This window comes from Haliotis rubra, unplaced genomic scaffold (assembly GCF_003918875.1).
Source record: "Haliotis rubra isolate DU_JTF1 unplaced genomic scaffold, ASM391887v1 Scf260, whole genome shotgun sequence".
In the NCBI taxonomy this organism is placed as follows: Eukaryota; Metazoa; Mollusca; class Gastropoda; order Lepetellida; family Haliotidae; genus Haliotis; species Haliotis rubra.
In genome coordinates this window covers 878,096-896,735 of record NW_025766670.1, presented here as the reverse complement: position 1 = coordinate 896,735, position 18,640 = coordinate 878,096, and the positions used below count along the sequence as shown (strand labels likewise).

Genomic DNA, 18,640 nt, shown 5'->3' with positions numbered 1-18,640 from the left:
ATGAGATGTGGTTTGAAGCTCATCAGTCTGCAGTGCAGTTATGTCCCTTAGTTATTCCAGGATCCATTAAACATGGGTTCCAACTGCCAGATTTGTCCCAGTCCACATCCTTCATTTACCACCATCATACTTGAACAGCCATGACAGCAGGTTCTCCTTCCACAATATGAAGCTGACAGGTCACATGATAATATAATAATACCCCATTTATCATGCGCAATTCTCCATGCACAATGCATGTTCTAAGCGCCCAAACAATTTGATTATTATTACCCTGGATAACCCAAGCTGCCTGTTAGGCTCTAGAAGGTTATAGTCAAATGACTTTATCCCACTGGGTGCCCATTTTCTGCTGGCTGAACAGAGGCAGTTTTGAACAAATTCCTTTGCCTAAGGTGAAACCACATGTATCACATGTGCTTCATTGTGGGGCAGGACTGAAGTCCTAGAAACTCTCAGGAGTCATGCTGCCAAACATGGTCACCCATCCAAGGACTCTCTGCGCCCAAAGCTGCTTAACTTCACCTGATTTGTGACTTGAGCTCTATGCACACCACCATAGAGCCACCACACCACATGAGCAGTAAATTGTTCAAAGTATCATTTAACTCAACATAAGACAGCCTACAGTAGAAACAACTCACTCTACTCCTCTGAATCGCAGTTCAACATGAAGCAAGTCCTGGCGGTCCCGTCCTGCCTTGAAGTAAGCCTTATCTTGCACGACCAACGCATAGTAGAAGCCAGGCTCTTGTATATCACTGTACTGGCAGATCTGCAACACACAAGAACAGGACGCCATTCAGAAACACTCTGACAGAAGGGGTCACATCATTGGTTTGAGAAGTACCAGTCTTCTGAAGTTCACAAAGTTCATTTCAGGTTTCTTACAAACTTTAGTTATTCAACATCATTTCTAACAAGTTGTAGTTTGATGTTCCACTGTGTAGCATGACTGAACCCCTATAACTCAAATGAGGATTGTGTGGCCTGCCTGGACCCCTATAACTCAAATGAGGATTGTGTGGCATGACTGGACCCCTATAACTCAAATGAGGATTGTGTGACATGACTGGACCCCTAAAGCTCAAATGAGGATTGTGTGCATGACTGGACCCCTATAACTCAAATGAGGATTGTGTGGCATGACTGGACCCCTATAACTCAAATGAGGTTGTGTGCCATGAGTGGACACCCTATAACTCAAATGAGGATTGTGTAGCATGACTGGACCCCTATAACTCAAATGAGGATTGTGTTGCATGAGTGGACCCTATAACTCAAATGAGGATTGAGTAGCATGACTGGACCCCAATAACTTAAATGAGGATTGTGTGGCATGACTGGACCCCTATAACTCAAATGAGGATTGTGTAGCATGACTGGACCCCTATAACTCAAATGTGGATTGTGTGGCATGAGTGGACCCAATAACTCAAATGAGGATTGTGTAGCATGACTGGACCCCAATAACTTAAATGAGGATTGTGTAGCATGCCTGGACCCCTATAACTCAAATGAGTATTGTGCAGCATGCCTGGACCCCTATAACTCAAATGAGGATTGTGTGGCATGACTGGACCCCTATAACTCAAATGAGGATTGTGTGGCATGAGTGGACCCTATAACTCAAATGAGGATTGAGTAGCATGACTGGACCCCAATAACTTAAATGAGGATTGTGTGGCATGACTGGACCCCTATAACTCAAATGAGGATTGTGTAGCATGACTGGACCCCTATAACTCAAATGTGGATTGTGTGGCATGAGTGGACCCAATAACTCAAATGAGGATTGTGTAGCATGACTGGACCCCAATAACTTAAATGAGGATTGTGTAGCATGCCTGGACCCCTATAACTCAAATGAGTATTGTGCAGCATGCCTGGACCCCTATAACTCAAATGAGGATTGTGTAGCATGACTGGACCCCAATAACTTAAATGAGGATTGTGTAGCATGCCTGGACCCCTATAACTCAAATGAGTATTGTGCAGCATGCCTGGACCCCTATAACTCAAATGAGGATTGAGTAGCATGACTGGACCCCAATAACTTAAATGAGGATTGTGTGGCATGACTGGACCCCTATAACTCAAATGAGGATTGTGTAGCATGACTGGACCCCTAGAACTCAAATGTGGATTGTGTGGCATGAGTGGACCCAATAACTCAAATGAGGATTGTGTAGCATGACTGGACCCCAATAACTTAAATGAGGATTGTGTAGCATGCCTTGACCCCTATATAACTCAAATGAGTATTGTGCAGCATGCCTGGACCCTATAACTCAAATGAAGATTGTGTAGCATGACTGGACCCCAATAACTTAAATGAGGATTGTGTAGCATGCCTGGACCCCTATAACTCAAATGAGTATTGTGCAGCATGCCTGGACCCCTATAACTCAAATGAGGATTGAGTAGCATGACTGGACCCCAATAACTTAAATGAGGATTGTGTGGCATGACTGGACCCCTATAACTCAAATGAGGATTGTGTAGCATGACTGGACCCCTATAACTCAAATGTGGATTGTGTGTATGAGGGACCCAATAACTCAAATGAGGATTGTGTAGCATGACTGGACCCCTATAACTTAAATGAGGATTGTGTAGCATGCCTGGACCCCTATAACTCAAATGAGGATTGTGTGGCATGACTGGACCCCTATAACTCAAATGAGTATTGTGTGGCATGAGTGGACCCTATAACTCAAATGAGGATTGAGTAGCATGACTGGACCCCAATAACTTAAATGAGGATTGTGTGGCATGAGTGGACCCCTATAACTCAAATGAGGATTGTGTAGCATGACTGGACCCCTAGAACTCAAATGTGGATTGTGTGGCATGAGTGGACCCAATAACTCAAATGAGGATTGTGTAGCATGACTGGACCCCAAAAACTTAAATGAGGATTGTGTAGCATGCCTGGACCCCTATAACTCAAATGAGTATTGTGCAGCATGCCTGGACCCCTATAACTCAAATGAAGATTGTGTAGCATGACTGGACCCCAATAACTTAAATGAGGATTGTGTAGCATGCCTGGACCCCTATAACTCAAATGAGTATTGTGCAGCATGCCTGGACCCCTATAACTCAAATGAGGATTGAGTAGCATGACTGGACCCCAATAACTTAAATGAGGATTGTGTGGCATGACTGGACCCCTATAACTCAAATGAGGATTGTGTAGCATGACTGGACCCCTATAACTCAAATGTGGATTGTGTGGCATGAGTGGACCCAATAACTCAAATGAGGATTGTGTAGCATGACTGGACCCCAATAACTTAAATGAGGATTGTGTAGCATGCCTGGACCCCTATAACTCAAATGAGGATTGTGTGGCATGACTGGACCCCTATAACTCAAATGAGTATTGTGTGGCATGAGTGGACCCTATAACTCAAATGAGGATTGAGTAGCATGACTGGACCCCAATAACTTAAATGAGGATTGTGTGGCATGAGTGGACCCCTATAACTCAAATGAGGATTGTGTAGCATGACTGGACCCCTATAACTCAAATGTGGATTGTGTGGCATGAGTGGACCCAATAACTCAAATGAGGATTGTGTAGCATGACTGGACCCCAATAACTTAAATGAGGATTGTGTAGCATGCCTTGACCCCTATAACTCAAATGAGTATTGTGCAGCATTCCTGGACCCCTATAACTCAAATGAGTATTGTGCAGCATGACTGGACCCCTATAACTCAAATGAGGATTGTGTGGCATGACTGGACCCCTATAACTCAAATGAGGATTGTGTGGCATGACTGGACCCCTATAACTCAAATGAGGATTGTGTGGCATGCCTGGACCCCTATAACTCAAATGAGGATTGTGTGGCATGACTGGACCCCTATAACTCAAATGAGGATTGTGTAGCATGCCTGGACCCCTATAACTCAAATGAGGATTGTGTGGCATGACTGGACCCCTATAACTCAAATGAGGATTGTGTGGCATGACTGGACCCCTATAACTCAAATGAGGATTGTGTGGCATGACTGGACCCCAATAACTCAAATGAGGATGGTGTAGCATGACTGGACCCCAATAACTTAAATGAGGATTGTGTAGCATGCCTGGACCCCTATAACTCAAATGAGGATTGTTTGGCATGACTGGACCCCTATAACTCAAATGAGGATTGTGTAGCATGCCTGGACCCCTATAACTCAAATGAGGATTGTGTGGCATGACTGGACCCCTATAACTCAAATGAGGATTGTGTGGCATGACTGGACCCCTATAACTCAAATGAGGCTTGTGTGGCATGACTGGACCCCTATAACTCAAATGAGGATTGTGTAGCATGACTGGACCCCTATAACTCAAATGAGGCTTGTGTGGCATGACTGGACCCCTATAACTCAAATGAGGATTGTGTGGCATGACTGGACCCCTATAACTCAAATGAGGATTGTGTGGCATGACTGGACCCCTATAACTCAAATGAGGATTGTGTGGCATGACTGGACCCCTATAACTCAAATGAGGATTGTGTGGCATGACTGGACCCCTATAACTCAAATGAGGATTGTGTGGCATGACTGGACCCCTATAACTCAAATGAGGATTGTGTGGCATGACTGGACCCCTATAACTCAAATGAGGCTTGTGTGGCATGACTGGACCCCTATAACTCAAATGAGGATTGTGTGGCATGACTCGACCCCTATAACTCAAATGAGGCTTGTGTGGCATGACTGGACCCCTATAACTCAAATGAGGCTTGTGTGGCATGACTGGACCCCTATAACTCAAATGAGGATTGTGTGGCATGACTGGACCCCTATAACTCAAATGAGGATTGTGTGGCATGACTGGACCCCTATAACTCAAATGAGGACCCTTGACAGGAACTAATGGGTTCCTTTGCTGCTTCCTCCATCAATCACAAACAAGAACATTTACAAAGTAGAGCCATAAGGCTCTGTAGCTCACCTGACTAAAGATGGAATCATTTTTTTTAACTTCACATTTTGGGTGGTACAACCATAGTGAACGAATAAAAATGTGCTGAAGGTCTTGGAAATGGAAGGGACAAGATACATTGAACAAACTTGAATCTTTTTATGGCTGTTCGAATCACACAGTCAAGTGGTAATTACGTTTATGTCAATTGGGATGTTGTATTGCCCACAATAGTACTTTCACGGCGGGGACATCACTTGACTTCAATCCAAGTGATAACATTGAAATGAGGTGGCAGGTCATCTTGGCCCTAGTGAGATACTACTTGGAGTCCAACTGCCTATCAGTTGTGATCAGTAAAAAAAGGCAAATATCCTTGGCGCCACACTAGGGGCAAGGTGTAGGAACATAGATCTAAAAACTAGATTTGCAATTGTGTTGACATCCTGTAGCAATCTGTCTATACCTCCTTCATCAAGTAATATACAAAAGAAAACACAGATTTGTTGATATTACTATGGTTATTCTAACACACCATGCTGTACACCTGAAGTCATAGATTTCACAAAGATCCAAATGAATTTTCTTTAGAAAAATTGTTAACGTCTATTTTAGTTCTATGTTTTTTTAATTCAGTGGTAATTAAATACAGTAAACTATGGTTATAAGGAACCCGTAGAGACCACTAATAATAGTTTGTTATATACATTTTGACTAAAATATACAGCAGCTATCCAGGTCTGTCTGTCAGTTCATAATGTGCATGTCTGTTACAAGGTAGCTAACTGTATTACATGGTAACACTGCATTCAAAGTATTCCTCTATTAAAATCACTGAAATCATGTGTCACCTCAACTAATCCATGTACTCATGCACCAATAATAACTAACCATAATAACTCCCTGAGATATTTCTGATTCTAATTTGGGAATATTGCTGACATTTACTGCAGATCTGTGAATGCATATCGACCACTGTGCACTCTGGTCTACGTAAATCATTAAGGCCTTATGACTGTACAAGTATTTATACTGCAGATGAAACATACTGCTTTACTCTTGAAAAGGTAGGGGCAAAACAGATGTGAAATCCAAGCATGAGGACAAAGATAGGTTTTGCTGAAAAACATCCATTGGAAGAACATTAATGTCTGTGAAGCTTTACACCAAAACACATCTGATAGGTTTTGATGCTTACAATCTCTTTGGCCCACTATTTCGGGCTCCAGGCACAGTGGAAACATGCTGGAACGTTAGAGTGCAGTGGCAGTCAATGTGTCACAGACTGTGATATACAGACCATGTAACGGGTACCAAAGACCCCAGTGGGTGATGATCGACACTGTCCAGGACATCCTTGATCAACAGCATCAACTGGTAAAGTCCACGCCCTATGAACTCCAGTTCAAATAGTGAATAGCCACCATCAATCTGAGACCTTCTGAGAGAGGCATTTTCGAAGTTGGTCGTCAGATAGAACAAGTATATATTTGGATGACAACTTCTTTTATTCTAGAGCACGACTTTTCGATACAGGTTCTTTATCATTTTCAAGTATGAATTATTCAATTATGAATTCAAGTATGAATTATTCGATACAGGTTCTTGTATCATTTTCAAGTACAGAAGTTGTACACACATGGAATGGGGTAAAATAAGCAAGCCATTTAAATTTACTCATTTTTACCCATGTTACTGTAAACTAGCAGTCCTTAGAAAACGAGGTGGTAATCAGTTCGTGATTGTTGAATGGGGTAAACTAAGCATGTGATCATCCAGCTACAATAAGTATGATATTTAGTGAAACAAAATATATTATCCATTTTCTGTAAACTACACTTCATTTCGATGCGTGAGTAGATGGAATATGATTGTGAATTCTTTGAATAATGTGGACCAAAGTTATAATTATTGGTAACTGCCAGTTGTCTGTGGTCTGTGTTTGCCCTGTGGGGGATCGGCTTATGTACGAAACATACCATTTTGACACTGATTTTAAGGGTCAAGTTTGGGGGTCGGCTTATCTATGGGGTCAGCTAATATATGGTAATATACGGTACGAATTATTCATACTTGAAAAGGTTACAAGAACATATATCGAAACATCATAGAATTTAAGAAGTTGTCATCCATATATACTTGTTCAATCTGAGACCTCATGACAAATTAGGAGGTGGACTGTATATGGTGTGGAGTAGCATCAGTGTGACAGGGTGAAACACTCCCCATAATGTGTAGGGGCAGTATTATCAGGACAGACACCCTTCTTGTCTCATTTTCAAAACGAGCGGTGAACCATACTTCTGAGTGAGTGAGTAAGTGGAGTTTTACGCCGCACTCAGCAATATTCCAGCTATATGGTGGCAGTCTGTAAATAATCAAGTCTGGACCAGACAATCCAGTGATCAACAGTGTGAGTATGAACCTACGCAATTGGGATACAATCTCGACACATGTCAACAAAGTCAGCGAGCCTGACCACCCGATTCCATTAGTTGCTTCTTACGACAAGCAAAGGTGACTGAAGACCAATTCTAACATGGATCTTCAAGGGTTCCTGTGCATGAACCATCAATGCTCACATCCAACAGCACAACATCAATAAAATGGTCATCAATGAGCCCACATCTTTCCCTCACTGGTCACTTATCATTTTATTCACTTCTTTTTATTAAAGTTTATTTGAAGCTGATTTACTTGCTATTGTACATTGACGAGAGTATCTGATTCTGTAGGTCTGTCTCACGCAGGCAAGACACACGCACCCACATATGCACAAACAGAGACATTTCTGAGTTTTGTCAGATCCATGCCACATACTATCATATCATCGCCAAGACTGAGACTGAACACAAAAATGCTAGCTGTATGTAACTATACACGAGTCATCTTAAAAGGCCCCCACAAACAGAGACAGCAAATCAGCTGAAGTCCTACAAGAGTGTCATGTCCACCTGACAGGTGCCCTATCTAATCAGGTGTCACGTTACAAGGGAAGCTATTGATCAAAACAAAACAAGCCCATGGTATTTAGAACTTTGTACATCATGGTTTTTTCTGCAAAGATACGAGTTAGTGGATGTCATGCAATAACATTAATAATACGTACCAGTTTAAAGATCATTTGTAAACAACTAACTGAAGAACTACTTATAGATGACTTTACACCTGGTTCTGTATTCTGTAACTAATAAACATTACTTCACACCTTGTCCTATAAGGGGTACAACTAATCATACATAACATGACAGATTGTTCTACAACTTTACATATAATGCTAAATTCTGTACAACTAATCATGCTAATAAGGCCAGACCAATTTTATTTCTTGTCTTACGGATTTTTGTCCTCAGAAAACCTAAAAAAATAACAAATAAAAATCACCAGTCAAAGTAATATTCCTTTTAAATACTAAAAGTATTGTATTTTTGGCAATTTATGAAGTGTATATGGGGTAAAAAAAAATCAAAACATTTTTTTTTGTAAGTTTACATTTTTGGCCAATGAAGACTTGAGGATTTTATTTTTTGAGCTGGGAAAATTATAAAAAAAAATTCTAATTCTTGAAAAAATACGACCGGCGGATCCGTAAAACAAGAAATAAAATTGGTCAGGCCTAATGTATGATTTAATAATATGTACTCCTAGTTCTGTATTCTCAGCAAAAAGTTGAACAGCACTTTCAACTATGTTTCTTAAAACAAATTTAATACATATCCTACTTACAAGAGCAGCTATGATCAAGAGTGTTTGTTAAGGTGCAGGGTATGTGCAAGATGAAGGTTTGATACTTACCGATACAGAATGACAGCGATCACCAAAAGGTTCGTGGGGGTTCTTGAAAGGAAGGGTGTACGGAACACATGGGTTGAAGGTGTAGTTCCACAACTGATTCTGAGCCTTGAACACTGTCGTGAACCTTCAATACAAACATTAATGTTATATTTACCTCAGACATAATTCTCATACAATAAAATACAGATCTGGATTACCAGTTGTCTGGCTTCCATTTTTTAAATGGGCTTCACACATTGTACCCATGTGGGGAATCGAACCCGCGTGTTCGGCGTGAACAACACCTTAACCAGTAAGCCACTCCACCACCCATGATATTGCAGGGAGTAGAATGTCTTGGCAAAATGTCTGCTGCCATGATAACAAGGTATATATTTTCCAGTTGTACATTGCTACTGCATACATACTGTCTGTTTAATGACAATTCGTTCTTGGTCGGTGCCACATCACAGCTGACTAAATTCTTCTGAGTTGATTGCAACATAAATGTAAAATCTGAGTGCACAGTGTAAATGATTTACCTCAAAAAACACAAACAACACATTTACATACATTCTCTTGAATAAGAAAGCTAACAAATCACTTCACAGACAGCATATTTAGGGGATAACTGTACTGTGTTTGACGAATTGGGGACGTATACCGGTGGTTATACCGGTGGTTATATAGCCGCAAATTTAACGTTATATCGGCGACGCGCGCGATATAACATTAAATTTGCGGCTATATAACCACCGGTATACGTCCCCAATTCGTCAAACACAGTACAGTTATCCCCATTCTAATTCAACTTTTTTCCGCTGTTTTTTTGTGAAAGAAATTCATTATTTAAACCAGGTCAAAGTTCCTCTAGGTCAAAGGTTAATCATATCACTCCTTCAACTTACACCATCGCCAGAGAAAGTAGTTCCCTTTTCAAACTACACATGTTTATTATGTGCACACAGACTAAATTTGACAATGATGAATAGATCATAGTAGTATAGATAAAATGGACGGTATTATGATGAAACCGCCCTCTAGTTACAGAAATGAGCGGCCCGCTGATTCCTCAACTACGGGCCATTATCAGTTCTGTTGTCAAATGACGTCATAGCAGGTCACGTCCACGCTCCATAATGACGTCATAAACCTTGTTTCATGATCTAACAGTGTTGGGTCAACAGCCCGCTTCTTGAGTAAGCTGTTTGAACTTAAAATTAAATTTATGATACTGTTTTGTCTTTTTTAACACAAATTCCACCCATTTTAGCTGGATAGGGGAGTTAATTGACCAATGGCTTCTGCAAATGACAACGTCCTGCGAAACAGCGTTACCCCAATAGTGTAGGGATACATTCAAAGGTTTCGGTGAATCGGTTTTCAAATTGCGACCGTAAAAGCTGATTATACGGTCGGAAATTTATAGCATTGACCAATCAGAACTCGTGTTACATACTAAGTTGAATTAGAATTATACATTAACACAAAAAATTGTAGACAATAGGAAATCAGCCACATCATTCAAAGTAATCTGTCTCACAGCCCCTGAACCATATTATTTTCCCTACAGCCTAGCCCTCCCTGCAATGCTAAAGCCCTAACTGAAGCAAGTCTAGATTTCCCCAGGTTCTAAATCTCTGGTCTGCCTTGGGCTCCTTTTCAATTTAAATGGGTTTACTTGTTACAATCAAAGTTATATATTCAGAGACTAGGCATTAGTCTACATTCACAGTAACTTAACAAATCAAATTCTCAGCCTATCTGGTGACAGTGGCTGTAACTAAAATACTTCAGTTTATGTTCCAAGCAGTTGCTTGGTTTCCCAATCAAATCCCATGGCGTCACTTACATTTTCTATGTTTACTGATTTACCCACACGCATACCAAGTGGTACTCGGTCCTAATACAATGCCTTCTTTGACTCAGATCCTTACAAGACACGGAAGTCGTAGTTATTCTGCTCCAGAAACCCCAGCTGAAGTGGACAGGGTTACAAATTCTATGACTTCAACCGGCGATTGGAACCATGCTTATGGTAGTAATGTCATGGATCACATGATTGCATGATGAATATTCAATAGTTACATGTCACGGACAATGCTGTATTTGGCGAGATAGTTAACTGGAATATTAGCAACATGGTCCTGTGCCTGGATTTAGTTCCTGGTGTTGTCAAAAACAGGAAATGGTACTTCTTCTAATGAAAATACCATGTGATGAATTATGAAAATAAGAATGTTTTTCACACAAGCCAAAACAAAGAAAATACCCTGATAAACATGGGAACATGGGAACATACCACATCTGTGATGTCATTCACTTGATTAGACAGACAGACAGACAGACAGACACACACACACACACACAGACAGACAGTTTTATTCAGTAAAAGGCCACTGGCCCATAATACAGACAGATGCATGGTTACACATCACATGAATGGTACACACAGAGTTATAAACAAGCTCTGCTCTTAACTCTAATTTGTTCATTATATCAAAATAGGCTAACCTTCTTAATCACATCAACACTGGTAGATTGCATAATATTTATAAAGTTGTTTATTGTAGGAGGTTGACTAAAATATTTCACAATATATTTATCTCGAACATCAGAAAAACATTCACAGATATACAAAATAAAAATTCAATTGATTGAAGGACTCCAGTAGCTTTCTGGCATGGACAGTCAGGTATTTATCATTTTAAACCAACACATTAATTAGATTGCATGTTAAACAGATTATTTTCCTACATTTTGACATTCTCGTGTGTGTCCTTGTAAACTCTCCATTCCTTACAAAATGGCCTTCAACTCTTGCAGATCTCGGGTATACAGAACATATTGTATAGTCCCTTCTACATAACCGATTTTTTTATTGAAAACAGTTTTACCTGTTTACCAGTGCCTTGAGTCATACTTGGAAAAAATGTACTTCCTTCCCTCATGTAAGGATCTGTATTTCAAGGACTCCTAAGAAAACCTATAAATGCATCAAATGTTTAACTCAGATAAATGCTGATGGGAAATAGCTTGTAAGGCTACCCTACAACAACACAACGTTAAAAATACATCGAAATAACTCTGCAGTAGTTCCAGATGAGAAAGTTACAAAGCCGTCAACATCAGCTCAAGGTGAAACAGTTCATGATAGCCATTTAAAGCTGTTGAATTACAGAGTGCTCGGAGTTCAACCGTCCGTATCTTCCAGTGCTGCTCAGTTTGTTTACAAACCGAATTACACACTGACATATCGGCCTATAATCATGAAAAATATGAAATCGTGTGTGAAATCTCCTAAGATAAGGAGATGACGCATTCATGTTTAGATTTGAGCTTTTGTAAATCTTCATACAGTACTACCAATAAGGCTTGTTAAATGTGGCTGTTGTACGATCTAGAGATGTAAAGAAGTGCTAGAGAAAGTCGTCCAAGACAAAGACTTTTTAATGCTTTCTAATCCTGGTTAACCTAACACCAGCAAATCTGATAAATCCTTGCTATGTTACTTCAAGCTACCTCTCTCTAAGAACATTCCTTGCTATGTTACTTCAAGCTACAGCTCTCTAAGAACATTCCTTGCTATGTTACTTCAAGCTACCTCTCTCTAAGAACAGTCCTTGCTATGTTACTTCAAGCTACAGCTCTCTAAGAACATTCCTTGCTATGTTACTTCAAGCTACAGCTCTCTAAGAACATTCCTTGCTATGTTACTTCAAGCTACAGCTCTCTAAGAACAGTCCTTGCTATGTTACTTCAAGCTACAGCTCTCTAAGATCACTCCTTGCTATGTTACTTCAAGCTACAGCTCTCTAAGAACAGTCCTTGCTATGTTACTTCAAGCTACAGCTCTCTAAGATCACTCCTTGCTATGTTTAGCTACAAGCTACAGCTCTCTAAGATCACTCCTTGCTATGTTACTTCAAGCTACAGCTCTCTAAGATCACTCCTTGCTATGTTACTTCAAGCTACAGCTCTCTAAGAACAGTCCTTGCTATGTTACTTCAAGCTACAGCTCTCTAAGATCACTCCTTGCTATGTTACTTCAAGCTACAGCTCTCTAAGAACAGTCCTTGCTATGTTACTTCAAGCTACAGCTCTCTAAGATCACTCCTTGCTATGTTACTTCAAGCTACAGCTCTCTAAGAACAGTTCTTGCTATGTTACTTCAAGCTACAGCTCTCTAAGATCACTCCTTGCTATGTTACTTCAAGCTTAGTGACCTCTCTCTAAGAACATTCCTTGCTATGTTACTTCAAGCTACAGCTCTCTAAGAACAGTCCTTGCTATGTTACTTCAAGCTACAGCTCTCTAAGATCACTCCTTGCTATGTTACTTCAAGCTACAGCTCTCTAAGAACAGTCCTTGCTATGTTACTTCAAGCTACAGCTCTCTAAGACCACTCCTTGCTATGTTACTTCAAGCTACCGCTCTCTAAGATCACTCCTTGCTATGTTACTTCAAGCTACCTCTCTCTAAGAACAGTCCTTGCTATGTTACTTCAAGCTACAGCTCTCTAAGAACAGTCACTCCTTGCTATGTTACTTCAAGCTACAGCTCTCAAAGAACAGTCCTTGCTATGTTACTTCAAGCTACAGCTCTCTAAGAACAGTCCTTGCTATGTTACTTCAAGCTACAGCTCTCTCAAGAACAGTCCTTGCTATGTTACTTCAAGCTACAGCTCTCTAAGAACAGTCCTTGCTATGTTACTTCAAGCTACAGCTCTCTAAAGAACAGTCCTTGCTATGTTACTTCAAGCTACAGCTCTCTAAGAACAGTCCTTGCTATGTTACTTCAAGCTACAGCTCTCTAAGAACACTCCTTGCTATGTTACTTCAAGCTACAGCTCTCTAAGAACACTCCTTGCTATGTTACTTCAAAGCTACCTCTCTAAGAACACTCCTTGCTATGTTACTTCAAGCTACAGCTCTCTAAGATCACTCCCTTGCTATGTTACTTCAAGCTACAGCTCTCTAAGATCACTCCTTGCTATGTTACTTCAAGCTACAGCTCTCTAAGAACACTCCTTGCTATGTTACTTCAAGCTACAGCTCTCTAAGAACACTCCTTGCTATGTTACTTCAAGCTACAGCTCTCTAAGAACACTCCTTGCTATGTTACTTCAAGCTACAGCTCTCTAAGAACACTCCTTGCTATGTTACTTCAAGCTACAGCTCTCTAAGAACAGTCCTTGCTATGTTACTTCAAGCTACAGCTCTCTAAGAACACTCCTTGCTATGTTACTTCAAGCTACAGCTCTCTAAGATCACTCCTTGCTATGTTACTTCAAGCTACAGCTCTCTAAGAACAGTCCTTGCTATGTTACTTCAAGCTACAGCTCTCTAAGAACACTCCTTGCTATGTTACTTCAAGCTACAGCTCTCTAAGATCACTCCTTGCTATGTTACTTCAAGCTACAGCTCTCTAAGATCACTCCTTGCTATGTTACTTCAAGCTACAGCTCTCTAAGAACAGTCCTTGCTATGTTACTTCAAGCTACAGCTCTCTAAGAACACTCCTTGCTATGTTACTTCAAGCTACAGCTCTCTAAGATCACTCCTTGCTATGTTACTTCAAGCTACAGCTCTCTAAGATCACTCCTTGCTATGTTACTTCAAGCTACAGCTCTCTAAGAACAGTCCTTGCTATGTTACTTCAAGCTACAGCTCTCTAAGAACAGTCCTTGCTGTGATGTGCATCTTGCACATCAGAGTCTGGCACCCAAGCTTGATGTACAGTCGAACCCCATATGTCTTGAACTCGGTTGAGACGGAATCTCGGTTGTGTCGAACTCATCTCTCGATCCCTGCTGATTTCCTTATATTTATCATTATTTATATGCTGTCAGATGTGTCGAACAATCGGATAAGTCGAACTGTTCCCTTGCTCCCGACGAGTTTGACACAACGGGGTTTGACTGTAGTTGAGACAGCAAATGAAAATATTTCGGCCATTTCAAATAAAAATATTTCACATTCTGAAGAGGAAATTAATGGTGTTTATGTAGTGGCAAAAGTTTGATTCTAAAATAATTGAATGGTGTCTGTCGCTAGGAATACAGGCCCAGGTCACTCCGTATCTACATTCAGCTATACTCATAACATGAACAGACACACAGGGTTTCATTTTCAAAGTATTGATACATCATCATATATATAATATACTTATACAGACGATGAAAACCTTTTTCCCATTTCATATGGAACCTTTCTTTCTCACAAGAACTCGGGGCATGTACAAGAAATCCACTCTGGAGAAAAATATAATATGAAATTGAAAGTTTGCATAATGTCCTCATAATTGTTACAGGAATATATGTAGTACTGATCTTCAAAAACAAGTGTAGGATATTATTTTCTCGTGTGTTGTGGCCATAAAAATTCCAAGGTGCATGGGGGATTTGAACCAGAGACCTTCTGATCTGAGGTCTGACACCTTGCCTTCATGACTATCAAGCTGATAGGGGACGTACGTTGCCTGCAGCAGGGCTCCCCTCCCTACTTCATGAGCAAGAACACCAACATCGTAAATCAGGTAAAATGGGTGAAGTACACAACAAAAACATTATTTCATCTTTGAATAATATATATTCATGGAAATGAATAAAGGAACACATGAAAGTACCGATGTCCCTTTATATATTTCAAGAATCTCACCCAGTGTGCAACACATACCTGGTGAAGAAACATGGGAATGAATAAAGGAACACTTGTACTTTCATGTGTTCCCTTATTTATTTCCATGAGTATATATGCTTTACAAAGTACCTGCAATCTGAGACCATATGGCCTCTATTGCAATGAAGGTGTAGTAAGTTGATTGTTTAAACCAGTAGCCTGAAAAAGGTCACAATGTCACCAGTGAAACAATGGAAATTGAGTTTTCTTACTCAAAAGGAAGGATCTCCCTTGGTTTCTGTGTGTTGAATTAAGTAGTTCAAATTCAGAATCAGCTGTTCAGGTTTTAGAGAGCCTTCAGTGCAGACTAAGATGTGTGGCAGGTGTGATGGGATGTTTTTGGGTAAGATTTTCATATTTTGAAGTTTCCATCCTAATTATAACTGACCATGATTTTCAACCTTTGGTGCCATCTAATTTAACATGGTTACTACTGATGAATGCAACCAGATATTTTCAAATAGGTGACATTTGGTGCAAAACTCTTGGTTGTGTATGTAGCTGCCTGTATTCAGAGGAGGGAGTGACTGAGAGAGTTAAACTTATTGTCACATCAGGGGTGGAAATAACTTTAAAATTGCTAGCGTACTCCGGTACAGTGGCACATGTAAAATCACTTGCCCTGACTCGGACGTCGGGCAATGGGTTTTTTCCACCCCTGTCACATCGGCATATTGTGAGTAATACGAGTCATTTATTGATAATTAATCAAGTTATATTATAAAGTCTGTCAACCAAGGACATGAAAAGAAAGGAGAAGAAGAAGCCGGCTAAGTATATTTTTGCATCTAGCGCTTCTTTAAGACCAGAATGTATACCCCTATATACGGAACAGCTGTTCGATGTTTAGTTATTTTCCACAAAAATATAACAGTACTATATAGGTCTATAGGAAATCACATTGTATTGTGCAAGCTTAATGGTGAGTGCACATTTCAGTAATACTTTACAAGCTTTCCTGTTTACATTCATACAGTCCATCATTTCAAGGTCATCTGGCTTCTGAATTTGTTAAAATGATGAATTTGAAATATATTACAGTAAAGTCACCACTGCCCAACAATTTGTGTCTGTTTTCATCTCCTGATATCAAGTCACCACTGCCCAACAATGTGTGTGTCTGTTTTCATCTCCTGATATCAAGTCACGCTGCCCAACAATGTGTGTGTCTGTTTTCATCTCCTGATATCAAGTCACGCTGCCCAACAATGTGTGTCTGTTTTCATCTCCTGATATCAAGTCACGCTGCCCAACAATGTGTGTGTCTGTTTTCATCTCCTGATATCAAGTCACGCTGCCCAACAATGTTTGTGTCTGTTTTCATCTCCTGATATCAAGTCACGCTGCCCAACAATGTGTGTGTCTGTTTTCATCTCCTGATATCAAGTCACGCTGCCCAACAATGTGTGTGTCTGTTTTCATCTCCTGATATCAAGTCACGCTGCCCAACAATGTGTGTGTCTGTTTTCATCTCCTGATATCAAGTCACGCTGCCCAACAATGTGTGTCTGTTTTCATCTCCTGATATCAAGTCACGCTGCCCAACAATGTGTGTCTGTTTTCATCTCCTGATATCAAGTCACGCTGCCCAACAATGTTTGTCTGTTTTCATCTCCTGATATCAAGTCACGCTGCCCAACAATGTGTGTCTGTTTTCATCTCCTGATATCAAGTCACGCTGCCCAACAATGTTTGTGTCTGTTTTCATCTCCTGATATCAAGTCACGCTGCCCAACAATGTATGTGTCTGTTTTCATCTCCTGATATCAAGTCACGCTGCCCAACAATGTTTGTGTCTGTTTTCATCTCCTGATATCAAGTCACGCTGCCCAACAATGTGTGTCTGTTTTCATCTCCTGATATCAAGTCACGCTGCCCAACAATGTGTCTGTTTTCATCTCCTGATATCAAGTCACGCTGCCCAACAATGTTTGTGTCTGTTTTCATCTCCTGATATCAAGTCACGCTGCCCAACAATGTGTGTCTGTTTTCATCTCCTGATATCAAGTCACCACTGCCCAACAATGTGTGTGTCTGTTTTCATCTCCTGATATCAAGTCACGCTGCCCAACAATGTGTGTGTCTGTTTTCATCTCCTGATATCAAGTCACGCTGCCCAACAATGTGTGTCTGTTTTCATCTCCTGATATCAAGTCACGCTGCCCAACAATGTGTGTGTCTGTTTTCATCTCCTGATATCAAGTCCTGCTGCCCAACAATGTGTGAGTCTGTTTTCATCTCCTGATATCAAGTCACGCTGCCCAACAATGTGTGTCTGTTTTCATCATATCAAGTCACGCTGCCCAACAATGTGTGTCTGTTTTCATCTCCTGATATCAAGTCACCACTGCCCAACAATGTGTGTGTCTGTTTTCATCTCCTGATATCAAGTCACGCTGCCCAACAATGTGTGTGTCTGTTTTCATCTCCTGATATCAAGTCACGCTGCCCAACAATGTTTGTGTCTGTTTTCATCTCCTGATATCAAGTCACGCTGCCCAACAATGTTTGTGTCTGTTTTCATCTCCTGATATCAAGTCCTGCTGCCCAACAATGTGTGTGTCTGTTTTCATCTCCTGATATCAAGTCACGCTGCCCAACAATGTGTGTCTGTTTTCATCTCCTGATATCAAGTCACGCTGCCCAACAATGTGTGTGTCTGTTTTTTCATCTCCTGATATCAAGTCACGCTGCCCAACAATGTGTGTGTCTGTTTTCATCTCCTGATATCAAGTCACACTGCCCAACAATGTGTCTGTTTTCATCTCCTGATATCAAGTCACGCTGCCCAACAATGTGTGTCTGTTTTCATCTCCTGATATCAAGTCACGCTGCCCAACAATGTGTGTGTCTGTTTTCATCTCCTGATACCAAGTCACGCTGCCCAACAAATAATGTGTGTGTCTGTTTTCATCTCCTGATATCAAGTCACGCTGCCCAACAATGTGTGTCTGTTTTCATCATATCAAGTCACGCTGCCCAACAATGTGTGTCTGTTTTCATCTCCTGATATCAAGTCACCACTGCCCAACAATGTGTGTGTCTGTTTTCATCTCCTGATATCAAGTCACGCTGCCCAACAATGTTTGTGTCTGTTTTCATCTCCTGATATCAAGTCACGCTGCCCAACAATGTGTGTGTCTGTTTTCATCTCCTGATATCAAGTCACGCTGCCCAACAATGTGTGTCTGTTTTCATCTCGCGGATATCAAGTCACGCTGCCCAACAATGTGTGTGTCTGTTTTCATCTCGT

At 40.6% G+C, this 18,640-nt stretch overlaps 1 protein-coding gene across 1 annotated transcript in view; it reads right to left on the bottom strand.

Annotated features, from left to right (window-relative positions):
* The window catches only part of LOC124280127 (receptor-like kinase TMK2), a 65,657-nt gene that overhangs the window by 27,814 nt on the left and 19,203 nt on the right, over positions 1-18,640 (bottom strand). Inside the window, exons 2-3 of the mRNA XM_046716016.1 lie at positions 8,729-8,852; positions 645-775 (exon numbers count right to left, since the gene is read on the bottom strand). Coding sequence (XP_046571972.1) covers positions 645-775; positions 8,729-8,852 — 255 coding nt within the window. The remainder of the gene's footprint in view (positions 1-644; positions 776-8,728; positions 8,853-18,640) is intronic.